This window comes from Balearica regulorum, chromosome 10 (genome assembly GCF_011004875.1).
Source record: "Balearica regulorum gibbericeps isolate bBalReg1 chromosome 10, bBalReg1.pri, whole genome shotgun sequence".
Lineage (NCBI taxonomy): Eukaryota > Metazoa > Chordata > Aves > Gruiformes > Gruidae > Balearica > Balearica regulorum.
In genome coordinates this window covers 24,195,276-24,209,581 of record NC_046193.1, presented here as the reverse complement: position 1 = coordinate 24,209,581, position 14,306 = coordinate 24,195,276, and the positions used below count along the sequence as shown (strand labels likewise).

Below are 14,306 nucleotides of genomic sequence, written 5' to 3'. Positions count from 1 at the left end.
CCTTGCCTTCCCATCTCCACATCACTCAGGAATTTGTTGAATACATTTTAAAGTATGAGGTTTCAATGATGAGAATTGTTTCAGCCATAGAGCTCTCAGTAGGGTTTTTTGGTTTGTTTTTGTTTTAAACCCCTCCATGAAAACACTACCTGAAAACATGATGGACACATGGTAATGGAGGCATCTGGTAGCAGGGAACGGTAGTACTGCCACCGCAATGGCTTTGGCCAGCGTTTAATCAGGACGTCCCTCCGGCTCATCGACTGGAGAACAGCGCGATTCACAATCACTGGAACAAATTCTGAGCCTCCTTGCTGCAGGAGAGCAGGTTTAGAAAGCATTACTGTTACCAACTGCAAAGCCCTTTGAGGATTAATAAGATCTTGTAAGCAGCAAAGTAAAATTCAGTAGAAAAAGCTAATATAAAATTGGCCTGAGTCTAGTCCCACCAAACTCAGTCAGTTTTATCAACACCTTCAGCGACAGCAGCATCCAGCCACATGTCTAACTTGGTTTCAGTGAGCTTCATTATTCATTTTAACTCAATTCCTTGTAGATAATACCCATGCCCACAGTCCTTATTAAAACTTCACAGTAATGACTGCTTTATAGGTATACTGCCTAGGCACAGAAATACCCTGGGGGACAGCCCCACTGTATCATTTTATGATGATAAAACCAAATTCCAGTAATGTTTACTTTAAGATCTTTGTTGTTTTGTGAGTATCTGGGTTTTGATTTGTTTTTATTAAGAGAGGAGTTAACTGGTAAATCACTTTCCCTCTCAAGTTCCATCCCTCTTTTCCAGTCCCCTGCTCTGTATCTCTCTTGCCATAGTCTTTGTGACACATTCACACCAGAAGAGCAGCATGGACTGTAAGTTAAAATTTTCTATCCGTTTCTGCTGGTAGCAGGAAAGAAACAACTGGAAGATACAAGTAAGACTCTTACCTCAAAGCTCAGTTTTGCTGTAAAGGGATCATCATCTTCAATAACATCTGTATTGTCATCAAGCCTCAAACTCTGTGCATCTAGATGCATTTCTTAAGGAAGAAACATGGTTCCTATAAAATTAGCTGTCCTCGCAGCAGCTAGTGCTCACAGAGTAAATAGGAAAGCACACCAGCAGGACGGGTATCCTTCTTGCTCCAGAGGGTCAGAGTATCCTCAAACTGCTGCAGTGCCTAGACTACTATAGACAGTACTAGGGAAGGGCTTGCTCTGAGTCACAGCAAGTGGGGAATCTATCATTGTAGCTGCTGTAGAACGGCAAAACTGACCACAACCAAGTGTGACATCAGCTCTGCCTTCTTTCCCTCTCTGCCCCCTTCTGACAGATGACAAAAAGCAAACGAAGCAACCTATTTTCATTCCGTTCTGAGCAGCTTTAGTTGGAGATTGTGTTTTCTCATGCATTACTCTGCAGCTAACAGTATATGGCCCCCACAGCAACCGGGAGCTCTGGATGCTAAAGCATTAGAAAACAGATTCCAATAGGAAGGGTTATGAAGCAAGTCCACGCTGGTGGACTTGGCTAAGAGAAGGCAGCCTCTAAAGCAGCCATTACTGGAAGTGAATAACACGCTTCAGATTCTCCCCATTCTTTACAGAAAGCAGTTAAAGCAGAATAGGTAAAGCATGGCATTCCCCTGTTAAAAAGAAATATTTCACATGATTAGAAACAAATCGTCCTAATGAAAAAGCTTTATGAAAATACTAGGTTTAGTTAAAACATCACTTTTGTTGTTATACAAACTTGAAAAGGAAAACTTTAACTTGAAAAGGAAACATGACACAATTGTACTCACATCAGTCATATGACAAAAAGAAAATTTTAAATCTAAGGGTGGGAAAAAAGAAATTCAAACTTATTACTCTTTTCCCTCTAAGAAAAGGGCTGGAAACCAATTTTAACCAAAAGGATACGGTCACTCATCATCTCTTGCCATTTATTCTCTCTTTTATTCAATCTTGGAGCTTCAAGATCAATGAGAGCTACAGCTTCTTCATCTGTGATGCCATCTTCCAAATAGAACTCAACCAGATGCAGTACTTCTAAAGGGGTGTGAAAGCAAAGAGCGTTTGACCTGCAAGAACTCAGAAAATGCCTCCTAGAAGACACTGTGCACCTTAAGAAATGAACACCCTCTGGCTTCTATGACGGTAGTGCTCTGCCCACGTGTCTCATGAAGCAAGTTAAATAAAACAAAACAAACCCCCTTCAACTTCTCGAAGGATTGCATCTGTGTTAATGAAACACTTGATATATTCTGTGTCTCATAATAGAGCAATGCTTTACTTCTGCTGCTATCTTGCAATGAAATTCAACGATCCCTGGGACAAGAGGCAGCCACTTAACCAAATCTAACAACATTAAAAGGGAAGATTTGTTTGTCCAAAAAACACTGCAGAGAGAACAAATTAAGTAGTAACCTACTCTGTTCAGTTAACATTTATCTACTTGAAAAGCACAACCAAATGTGATATTCCAACGCACCATAGGAGGAAGCAGAGAAGACAAAAGGTTGTCTGCAGTTAATGCAGACGTTCCCCAAGTTATTTAGCAGAGGGTTGTTGGTAGAGCACCTGTAACACAAGGGCACGAGCTCCTGCAAAGACACATACAGAGCACAGTAATCGTGAACAGATCAGCACTCCTGAACTCTTTGTTTTCAATTAAACATGGGCTCCTTAGGTTTACACCACTGATATTACATCAGCATTAATCTGGAGAAATACTGCTGTGAAATCAGATCCTTTAACATCTGCAAATGCTTTCCCTTTTTAATAAAACAGCAAGTTTTCACATTAAAAATAGCTGTCTTCACCATTCTAACAATTAAATTATCACCTTGCCTTTGCAGTAACAGAAGCAGAATTCTGCATCAAATACACAGCAACAAAAGAAGTCAAAGAGAAGGTTACTGAAGCAAAGATTTTTGCTCTAAGGTTTGGTCAAATTTAAGTTCTCCAATTAATTCATCTCTCTTCTAGAGCAGTTATTTCAGACAGTTCTTAAGATTGCATTTCTATTATTTCAGGTGGCCAGGTGCATGTTCACTTGCACAATACAATTTATTTTTAGTGAGTAGTCGATGAGACATGGCTTTACAGAACACTGCAGAAAGTCAGACTTCAGTTAAAGAAGAAAAGGTGTTAAAATAAGACTTAAGGAAGGAAGGTCATTCAAGGGGTAGGGGGAGGAGGGAAGGAGTGCTAGGAGTGGGACAAATCAAAGTGACCTCCAGCCAGAGAGAGACACAAAGACTGTGGAGTAATTGCATGTGGATTGGAGAGAAAAAGGCTTGAAAGAATTAATAGGCAGATAGGAAGGTAGACGCCAGGACAGGAGAGGGAGGATGGAATCTGCCCATAAAGAGAAGACTGATTTTAATTTGTTCTCAGGAGCAAAAGGAAGTCTGACCTGAAAAATAATGATAAAAGGACAGTGTTTCCAGCAGAAATACAATTATATCACAGAGCTATGCGTAATATATTTCAGACTTTTTTGTGCGTATAGCAACTCAGATTCTCGGATTAGGCCACGTATTAATGATTAACATGAAACACATTACAACTTACTTCACTGTCATGGAATGGCTTGGATCGGATTGTCAGGCTGCCCAGCTCAATTGATTTCTGGAACCTAGCTGGGATCTGCAGTCCCTGTAACTTGTCATAGGCATGACGAGCCAGTTTATATGCACCAAGAGCTTTACTCTGTTTTGCCAGGGCAAATAATGTATTCCTATAATTTAATTAAGGAATAAAAATATATATGGCATTTAGGAAAAACTGCAATACTCTTTCTAAAATCAGAGAAGTTGTACAATGAAGCATATCCAACACTGGTACTCTAAACAGGCTTTAACAAGACAAATCTATTTACGTAACTCCATTTAAAAACAAGTGTGAAAGGACTATCAAAATGTCTGTGGGCAATTATTAGCAAGGTAAGGAACTGACCCTACATAAACATTGCTTTGGTTAAATAGTCTGACTCCATTTACAAAATTTCAGTAATTTAAGTGTGAATGGATTTTCCCCCAGCCAAAAAACCCAAAAAACCCCTCAACACCAGCAGCCCACTGACACCAACTAAATACACCTGATCTGATTGGAAATAAAGCATAAGCTCTGTGTCATTGACCAAGGATTGTGTTTCCCTTTCAGCAGCGTATAACGGTAACTGCTGTTTAGAAAGCTACTGGTCACAAGGCACATTATGAAAGACTTTATGAAATACTGTACATTTATAAGCGAGCAAGTCATGAAAAGGGAAGCTAACATCCCATCCAAAGCCATAAATGAAGTGAAAACAAGACAATCAGGCCTCCCTGTGGCATCCAGTGACCCTTCTTGTTATCTTTTACAGACAGGTGCATTTCCACACATAGTGTTTGAGGTACTCTCCAAAGCTGCAATATGCCCTAACAAAGCTGTGCAAATGCTAGCCTGACAGACATTACACAGCTATACCAACCTCATGTGAAGCAAAAGCTCCTGGCTGGTTCCCCCCCCCCCCGGCCCCCGTCTCAGTTCAGTCTCCTTGCAACAACACTGTCAAGACTCAGAGCCAACATCCTGTTGCAGTGACTGGTATCCTAGAGCTTGCTTCTCTGACAAAGGTGATACACCAGACTGGGTGGGTGGTTTTGAGAATTACACATTAGTTGATTTGTACAGCTCTCCAAAGCTATTTGAAAAAAAGGTAGTGCAGTTAAACACACAATGGTTTGAAAATGCTGATCATTTCCTTAGGGACAAAAGTCAGTTTCCAGTACCAATGGCTGAAAACTGAAGATACCCTACAGGAGATCTCTGCATTGTGGATCAACATCAATTATTCATGTATCTCACAAGATAACTTCTAGATTTTGTACTGTATTGGAAGGATACACTTTTGAGATCCCCAAAGGAGTCTCCTTTGTTAAGCTGTGAAGCAGAAACCTGGAAATATTGAAGAGGGTTTCAGGCAAGTGGAAACTGAAAGGCTCCTCCTGCAGTATTGAAAATACAGACACGTATTTCTGAGCTGGAAAACCAACAACTCACATCACTAAGCATCACAGCACTAGGCATCTCAAGTACTGTGCTTCTTTCAAACAGTTGCAAAAAGAAGAGGTGCTGACAGAATACAGCAAGTGGATTTTTGCATGTCTTTATCACCAAAGCTCATGCCTGCTACATGCAGAAAAAGAGAGAAAGAGATCCACGTAGCTAAACCAGAATCTTTAACAGACTATTTAAAAATGAGAGCAGACTGGCCAGCAATAGTGAGAGTCTCCACCACTGTAAGGTCTGAAGTAGTCCGACCAGCAAAGACCTCCATAGCACAGAGTCTTCTTTTGGGCAAGGGCACAGATCAAGGGATCTCAAATGTTTTACAAAAGATACTTTCACCAACAGTGGCGACGACATTACTATAATTGCTGGAAGAAGCAGGAGCTCCTCACTCATGCCTGCTTATCATTTTGGAGTAGTTTACACACATCACTAGTGATACACGTACCACACTGTGGGAATCCCTAAGTTAGGGTTATCAGGAGCGAGCGAGTGGCTGGCTGGTGCTCAGTTACCCGCTGGAGTTAAACCCTGACAGCACAGATCTGCTAAAAGTGCACTGCAGTTTTTAGGAGCTAAGACAACAGAAGTTCTTGTACAGTACAGCAGAAGGCTGTATAATAAAATAAAACAAAGAAATAAAGTTACTATACAGCATCACTAATCTACATTCAATATTTAATTGCCTGAAAAGTCATTAATTATTCCTAGTTATTTCTGGACTCCCTAAAGAAAAATGCTCAGGAAGCATAAATACACAACTATTAAAGTGAATATCTTACAGTGTATCTTTGAATAGAGTGATAGACATGGTAAACTTCTGCCAAATGCTGGAAGTGATGAAACTTCTGTAACATTTCAGTCGTCTGTTTTTCATTCTCTGCAGGAGGCAAAGGCATTAGTATAAGTCTCCAAGATGAGTCTAAGAGACTCAGTTGGAAGAAAACAGCATATTATGATTTTTAGCTCCTGCACTTCCAACAGAGGTATGTACCAGTTCAAGAGTGTCCACCTACCTGTGCAAGCCACATGCTATACAGATGTGCCATTTTTCTGAGCAAATTTCTGAACAAAAACAAGGATGGTAAAACACAAAACCATTGAGGCAATGGTTTTAACATAGCTAGAGGCCATAGCTTAGTTAAAGGTAGAAAATAGTAGGTGTGCATCACTGGAAACCTTATCCATAACTTCAGAGTTTGCAGATAAAATGAGTTTTGCAACATTTGTTTCATAAATATTAAATACACTACTCATCCAGTTGGAAAAGTTTGCATTTCTAAAATACTTGAAGGGTAACAGATCAGCACTATTATGCATCAGCTGAACTAAAAAAGGTACTTACAGCACCAGGCAAAAGGCAGTATTATCAATCTTTTGTATTCATTATTACTAAATTACACCTATTAACTACTGGCTCCACCTCTCTCCCAGTGATATACCTTCAGAAGACAAGATAGCCAGCAAACAATAAGTTTTATCTCTGTTGGCAGAAATAATTTGTAAAGTACCTCTCCAACCTATCTTCAAATACTAGATTTATCTTACACTCTGAGATCATCTTTTATTTACTAGTACTGTAACCCTCCAATCATTTCTCTCATTAAAGTGCGTTGTGGGAAGGTACATGAGGATACATGGTCCCAGGAGACACGATTTTGATTCCAGTCAGATTTCAAAAACAGAGGCCTACACATGCTGATGTTGCTGTTTTGCTTATTTGTTTTAAATAAGCACATGGGAAAACTAGGGGGACTACAAAAATAGCACCAGCCAGAGTTACACACACCATTAAAAAAACAAAACCAAAAAACAAAGCCACACAACAGTGAAGTAGTTGCAGCAATGCTATCACAATTCAGTAATTGTTTGTCTACATGCACAAGAAGGTAACAAATATAAACTTCCTTTCAGTTACTTACCTTGGGCTATATCTAAACACTGCATGGAAAGCATCCAATAATAATAGGCTGCATCGTTAAATCGGCTTTCAACCACAGCATTGTGTGTTAGCTGCTCCAGTACTCTTACAGCCTCACTCTGCCTGCCAGCCTTGTGAAATGCTACAAAGAAGGCCAAAACAAAGAGGATTTTACAGTGTGATTATATCAATTAACTGAAATGAATGTTTTTAAATTAAGAGCAGTCTATTCAGCCAATATCAAATAGTCTATCCAGGGCAAGATAAAAAGGATTATACACTGGTATTTTTCTCCTTGAAAGCAGCGGCACTAATGGAACATGAGACGCATCCGTAGGCATTTTGTGGCTTTTGCACTGTCTCAGCGGCCCTTGAGCTCATAGATTTTGTACAACACTGGTTGCCTTACTTTAAATATAGGAAAGAGCAAAAATGCTATGATGATTAGATCTCCATACAAACAATGTCAATCTCTAAACACTGCAAGTCACAGCTGCACTTAGAACTACAATAAATTAATGTTTGAAGTTAGTGTTCTGGTTTATGAAGCTGAATATTTTGAAAGAGTATAGCATTTACTATATCCTTCTACCATTTATTAACAGCGTTTCTTTACTTGATGCTCAGAAGTCAGTATAAAGTGAACTCTCACTTGGTAAAAATGTGTTTGGCAAACACAGCCTTCACAGAGGGTAACAGGGATGGAAGGGGAACCAACCCCCAAAACCCCAACCCACAGCACAGCTGCCTCCTGACTTCAGGATATAACCAAATTCTCACACAGCTACACAACGATCTCTAGCTCACCCAGTTCTCAGCATTTATATTTGCTGAGCCGCAGCGGCACAGAGCTTTGTGGAACAAACTGGGCGCAGTGTACCTATACTCACAGAGTTCTATGCACACACTACCAAACTGCTCTAAAACCAGGTGCTCAAAGCTCTGGTGCCGAGGCACAGAAACTAGTTTTGTGTGGAGACAGATCACGCCTGGCCTGTTCACTAGCTTGGCCCTTATAAGCAAACGCAGTTACAAGCTTGGATCTGAGCTGGCTCTGGAAACAGCAGATGCAGTGCTCACATTGGAGCTGCACCTGAGAAAAGGAACTGTACTAAAAACGTGCTGGCTCCACGGAGCTTGGTTCCACACCTCCTTGTCCCTGGAACAGTTTATGAATTAAATTTTGAAGACTGTTCATATGACGGAAGGTTGACAGTTCTCTTTAATTTTATAAGCTTAACAAAATACATGAAAATTCTTAAAGAAACAGAAAAATGTTATTTGTACAAACCAAACATTACCTAAATAAAAGGAGAAACTATGCTTTCCACTCAGGTTTGCAAGGTGGCTGCCATATTTTGAGTTCTATTGTGATAAAAATATTAATAGAGACAGTTCAGCTTATATGCCACATGCCACACTGAGATACACAACGAGATGGAAAATCTGGACCTGTATTTAGATGTCATCATTTTTGATAGATTCATCACATTTTCCTATAAAATAAGGAGACCTCCAGATACTTTAAGACTGGCATGAAAACATAGGTTCTATTTGGTTTTGAATCCCACTGATAAGAAACTCTCCAGGACAGAGACTCCGTATTTTGTACTGGAAAAATATGGAGGAAGTTTTGAGTGACCACTGATGTGCAGTTGACATTCTTACCTTTTTGGGCTTCTTCAAATCTATCATTCTCTGCTAGCCACTGAGCATAAGGGACATAGACATCATCTTTGAATTCAGGATGCTTTTCACTCAAAGCAAATGCCTGAGGTAAATAAAAAAAATTCATTTTAGAATCCTGCATGGTTTAAACATTTAAAGGGTTTAGAAAATTCCATGGGATCAATCCTTTAGCTCTAAGTAAATTCACAGTAACATAAAAATACACACACAGAATAGAGAGTGTAATCCGTATTTTCTCCAGTATGAAACTGATGTATTTTAAAATAAAAAGCAATCAACAATAAAAGAAAAAAAGCTAATCATAGTAACAGTCTGGTTATTGAATCAGGGAAACTTGAAAGTGCTTCTCTAGGAAATTTAGTAGATTTCACAGCAAGACACAAAAATATTTTTGTTTTTACTGAATGTATCTTCTAAAGAAATAGAAGTAACACTATAAATGCAGTTTAGATTCACTTTCTAAACTCACTAACAGTGGGACTAAAGGACTAAGTCTACAGTTTTCCAAAGCACCCATATAATTGGGGGAGGGGGTTCCAGCAGGACTTTGAAAACATTTCCTTAAGAAACTACACCTACCAACAACTTAATGTGAAGAACCAAGAACAAAATTAATGGTGACCCCAACAGTGAGGTGGGTGGTTCTGGCAGACCCATGTTTTTATGGAAAACCCCAGTGAAGTCAGAACTTTACCTAGTCAAAAGCATAAGTCCAGTTACAGAGCAGGGTCTGCACTAACACAGCACACGTTCATCAGATCTAAATTATGTTTATGGAATTCTCACTCGGGTGTGTCCAAACTATAAATAATACAGTTCAAAACAGAATTTTCCATGATATAATTACTATTTACTCTTTCTGATAGACCAGAAGCATCCCACGGATTACCATAGGAACTGGGCAACTATAACTCAACAGGCAAAAACGATGCTCAGAAGTGAGACCAAGAAATACTCAGCTAGGAAACTAAGAAAAACCACCAAAAAACCCTCACCAACAAAACCCCCCAAAACCAAACCAAAACCACCAAAGAAACACCAAGCATACAAAATTAACTTAAATACCTGAATCACACTCTAAAGAAGCCCCCCCCCCCACACACCTCTCCCTTCACTACAGTAGTGGGGGAGCCAGACATTTGTCTCCCTTTCTTGCAACCAGAGACAATAAGCAGAAGTGGTTTTAAACACAGAAATCAAGGGCATGCTTACTTCTTCCCAGCGATGCGTCTCCACATGGAGCTGGACCAATGCTTTCAGGTCACCAACCTTCATGTAGGTTTCTGCTGCATAGCCAGGGTTATCAAGTTTCTTAAAATAGAAGGCACATTTTGACAAAGGCTCACGCTCAGCTTTATCCAGTTTTCGAGCAATTTCAATTAACCTAGACCCAGTAAAAAGAAGCCAGATGTTTCAGGTTCTGCTTTGTTGTTTTGCCTTTTAATTATTGTAATAACTTCACCTTTAATCAGTTATTTAATAAATATCATAATAGTACTACCGTGCAACACTGTTTAAACAGCTTTCAGTAAACGGTCTAATTTTTTTTTTCCTTTTACAAACTTGAAACCTGTTCCTTCAATCTTTACTTATACGTGCAATTCCATATCTCAGGTTCTTTGCACAGTCATGAAAACAGAGGGAGGGAGTAGGTCCTACATGACTAAGTGACATGGGACACATTTTCTCAACCCTGACCCAAACAAAAGGCTCATGAATAAAAACCACCCATGTGCCACACAACAAAACTAGGGCAAGGGAAGGCTGAGTGACCTGTCTGAGATCTTATGGCAACTCAGCAAACAACCCAAAGTGTCAGCTATTGCAAATCAAGGAGAGTTTGACCAGTGACAGGAGTAGCCCCAGAATTTCTAGGGGTTCTGTGCTCCAGTTGTCTTCTCTACCCACTTGATGATTATCCTTAACAGCTTAAAACAACAGAAATAGGCTATCACACACACACACTGCTGTGATGATTACTCTGAAAAGCTTAAGGCATGCATATTTCAGAAGACAGTCTCATGCTACAGATGAACCCGTTCATTCTCTTTACTGTTGTAATGCATTTGTTTTCATAACATATTTATGTCCCTACCCTCTAAACATTTGTAACTTTTAAAACATTTTTTAATTGTAGATCTGCTTCAAATACTCAATTTGATGCAAACAAAGGCACATTTCAAAGCAGTTTTGTCTTATTTTAAAATTATGCAGAATTCATAACAACTCATTTGAGTTTTTATTATATCTTATCTCTGAAATGGAACTAAAACCTACACATCAACCCAGCCATGGTCGCCACTGATTTCTATGGCCTTCATGTGCTCGCCTGCAGACAAGTACATCTCCACTGCTGCTTTTGGTTCATTGATATTCTTGGCCCAATCTGCTTGTTTTTTTATTAGCATCTTTGTGTCTTTGGGGTCGCCAGATCCCAGAAAATCCTGAAATAGTGCAATATAAAAGTTTGCGTTACCTTCTGGTCATAAGCACTGTTACAGCCCAAATTCTAAAATACATAAAGACTTTTAAAATTAATATCGCTATGCCTCTTAAGAAAAGAAATACTGCATATAGAACAACATGAACTGATCCAGCCTTCAGCAACTAATCATCAAGGCCCAATGTTTGGTAGGAAACAATGGCAAGTCTCCAATTTAGATAGTTTTCAATTAGAAGGCAAAAAAAAAAAAAAAGTGGGAGATTCTGGGAGGGCCAGGAGAAGGGCAATACAGATGCCTCAGAGGTAATAAATATCCCCACTTGATTTCTTGGAAAACTAGTTCTCTGTTGATTCTGTTTAAGTGGATACAAATTAGGATTTCTGCATGCTTTTCAGGAACATGCCTTTCCAGAACAAAATAATACCAGTCTCAAAACCTGTAATAGATCAATTCCAAGTTTCAGATTTTCTTTTGCAAGTCAAGAAGGTACGGTTTCATTCTCAAAGATGACCCAGCCCTACTCCATGCTTAATTAACAATAGTACGCCCACTTAATCACATGCTAGTATCAGGATACCCAGCCACAAATCAAATAAAAGCTGAAATTTTGTTTTCTGCAAAGACACTTGATAATTATACTACAATATATCAAAGAAGTTCTTTTATAAGGATGGAATGACAGCTGCTCAAAAGTGAAAGTGACTCTGAACTACCGGTTGGACTTCTGCAGGGAATGCAAACACCAAGCCTGGGTGCTGTGATGATGACGACCATTTTGGAAATATTTCTAATAGTTTGTTCAGCTTCCTCTGCCAATACCAAAGCCCTGGGACCATATGGTTCACATCTGTTGATACCATGTGCCAGGGAATAGAAAATAAAAAAATTTAAGGGGGGGGTGGGGTGGGAAGAGTATTTCAACATGAGAAGATCGATTAAGAGCAATTTTGTCTGTTATCAGAACAGGCTACTGTCCATTAAAACAGGTTCTATCAAATAAAAAATTAGAACAGGGGAGAATATGGAATGGTGAAAAGAGTAGAAAATTACCTTCTCCTCTGTTTCTGGTAAAATCTGATTCAGGTCTAAAAAAACCCCACAAAACAAAACAACAAACAAGCGAAAAACCCCCACAAAAAGCACCCACACAACAGATCTGTTCCACTACCACAATTCACCATTTTCCCTGATGCAGCCTGTCTGACAGGTACAGAATGATACCCCATCTCCATGTCAGCTCTTAAATGAGCTCCACGTAGGATTTTAGCATTATCTACTGCAAACACAGCCCTGATTCAAGTGAATAACTATAAAGGTGTCATGTTAATATTTTAATATGAAAAACAGAAGCAAAAGAATCAAGTCAAACAATTATCTTTCACACAACTTGTTTTCTAGCTTAGGTCACTGAAGTAAGTCCTAAATCAAAAGCTCAGCTTCTTACAGTATAAAGAGTTTTTGTGAGTTGTCAGTAACTTGTGATCTGGTACTGCAATAACAAGCCTATGACTAGATATCAAAGGACTTCCTGACCTCTGCCTCCAGTCCAGACTCTTTAGCCAGAGCTAATCAAAGTCAAGCACAAGAAATCAGATTCTGTAAGGGTCACTTTGTGTAACTGCAGCAAGTCCAGAGGAGGCCATGGAGATAATCCGAGGGCTGGAGCACCTCTGCTATGGAGACAGGCTGAGAGAGTTGGGGTTCTTCAGCCCGGAGAAGACTCCAGGTAGACCTTAGAGCCCCTTCCAGTCCCTGCAGGGGCTCCAGGAAAGCTGGAGAGGGGCTGGTGACAAGGGCAGGGAGTGACAGGCCAAGGGGAATGGCCTGAAGCTGCAGGAGGGGAGATAGAGATGGGATGGGAGGCAGAAATCCCTCCCTGTGAGGGTGCTGAGGCCCTGGCACAGGGTGCCCAGAGAAGCTGTGGCTGCCCCTGGCTCCCTGGCAGTGTTCAAGGCCAGGCTGGATGGGGCTTTGGGCAACCTGGCCTGGTGGAGGGTGTCCCTGCCCATGGCAGGGGGTGGGACTGGATGGGTTTTAATGTCCCTTCCAACCCAAACCAGGCTGGGGTTCTATGAATTCTGGCAGCATTAATAAAAACAAAAACCCCAATACAACACCACCACCCCCAGTCTTTCCCTGGAAAGAATAACTGGCTAACAAGGAGGGGGTTACAGATTCTTCCATGTGCTGTGCACTCCCTGCACAAGAAGCTTCCTTCATATGCTATGAAGTACCTTTAATTTCCTCTGCATGGAGTTACTCTCAAGGATAGGAGACACAAGACCTTTTGCTCTCTGCTAGTTAAATATAGACATGACTACAGCCAAGAATTAAAAGATTCTTATGAGGACTTATGGGAAAATTTTCATCTATGAATTACATTTATGTTCAAGAGGAGCCAAAACACTGAAGCTAGCAAAGACTCATCAGCCAAAAATAGTGGAAGTCAGACTTACATCAGCAAAGCCCCAAAGTATTTATATTAAGCTCTTGGAAGAAAAGATCTCTGTAGCACAGTTTGTGGAATCTATGCTAAAACAGTTTATATGCATGTCATGGTAAAGTCTTTGTCCTGTATTGGGCAGAATAAGGCTCTACTGAGTGATGAATGAGACTAAACAGCGCATGCATTCTCAGGGATTTTGATAAGAAAACGCCATAGAAGACTTAAAAGCCAAGTAATGTTTTCTTATCAACATATAAAAACATCACATTTTAAAACCATATTCAATTAATTTCTATATGGAAACAGAGTTTTTAAAACAAAACAAAACAGCCAAGACATATTGAATCTTTGGAAAAAAATTATCTAGTAAACAAAAATATACTAGGTTAGTACATTATACACTTTATAAAATACAGTAATATAGAACACCTATTTCAATTCAAACTCTGAAAGAAAATTTTTTTTTATAATATGGAAGTGAATTAAATGCACGGTGCATTCACCTCCATTTTGCACATATACTACCTTATTATCTTGGGAAGAGAAAAAAATAGAAAGGGATTCTTCAGTGAGATAATGGGGAAGAAACAGTCACAAACCAGATATTTTTAGTTTTTAAAAAAAGAAAATTACTATGGATACTACTATATAATCACCACCTTTGGTGGTATCAACAAAAAAAACCAAACCACTTCAAAATCGTGAATTCCATGGACGCATCTGAGACTATACAAAACACAAT

General features: G+C 39.6%; 2 protein-coding genes across 3 annotated transcripts in view; one reads left to right on the top strand and one right to left on the bottom strand.

The window, feature by feature from the left end:
• RPL32 (ribosomal protein L32) overlaps positions 1-14,306 on the top strand; it is an 81,526-nt gene that overhangs the window by 34,659 nt on the left and 32,561 nt on the right. The gene's annotated exons all lie outside the window — the stretch shown is intronic.
• IFT122 (intraflagellar transport 122) overlaps positions 1-14,306 on the bottom strand; it is a 33,580-nt gene that overhangs the window by 999 nt on the left and 18,275 nt on the right. For both annotated transcript variants that reach the window (XM_075762536.1, XM_075762537.1), the window contains 11 exons: positions 10,952-11,118; positions 9,887-10,058; positions 8,654-8,756; positions 6,987-7,127; positions 5,847-5,944; positions 4,900-5,000; positions 3,583-3,748; positions 2,498-2,609; positions 1,927-2,055; positions 952-1,031; positions 150-314 (listed from right to left, as the gene is read on the bottom strand). In XM_075762536.1, coding sequence (XP_075618651.1) covers positions 150-314; positions 952-1,031; positions 1,927-2,055; positions 2,498-2,609; positions 3,583-3,748; positions 4,900-5,000; positions 5,847-5,944; positions 6,987-7,127; positions 8,654-8,756; positions 9,887-10,058; positions 10,952-11,118 — 1,434 coding nt within the window. The remainder of the gene's footprint in view (positions 1-149; positions 315-951; positions 1,032-1,926; positions 2,056-2,497; positions 2,610-3,582; positions 3,749-4,899; positions 5,001-5,846; positions 5,945-6,986; positions 7,128-8,653; positions 8,757-9,886; positions 10,059-10,951; positions 11,119-14,306) is intronic.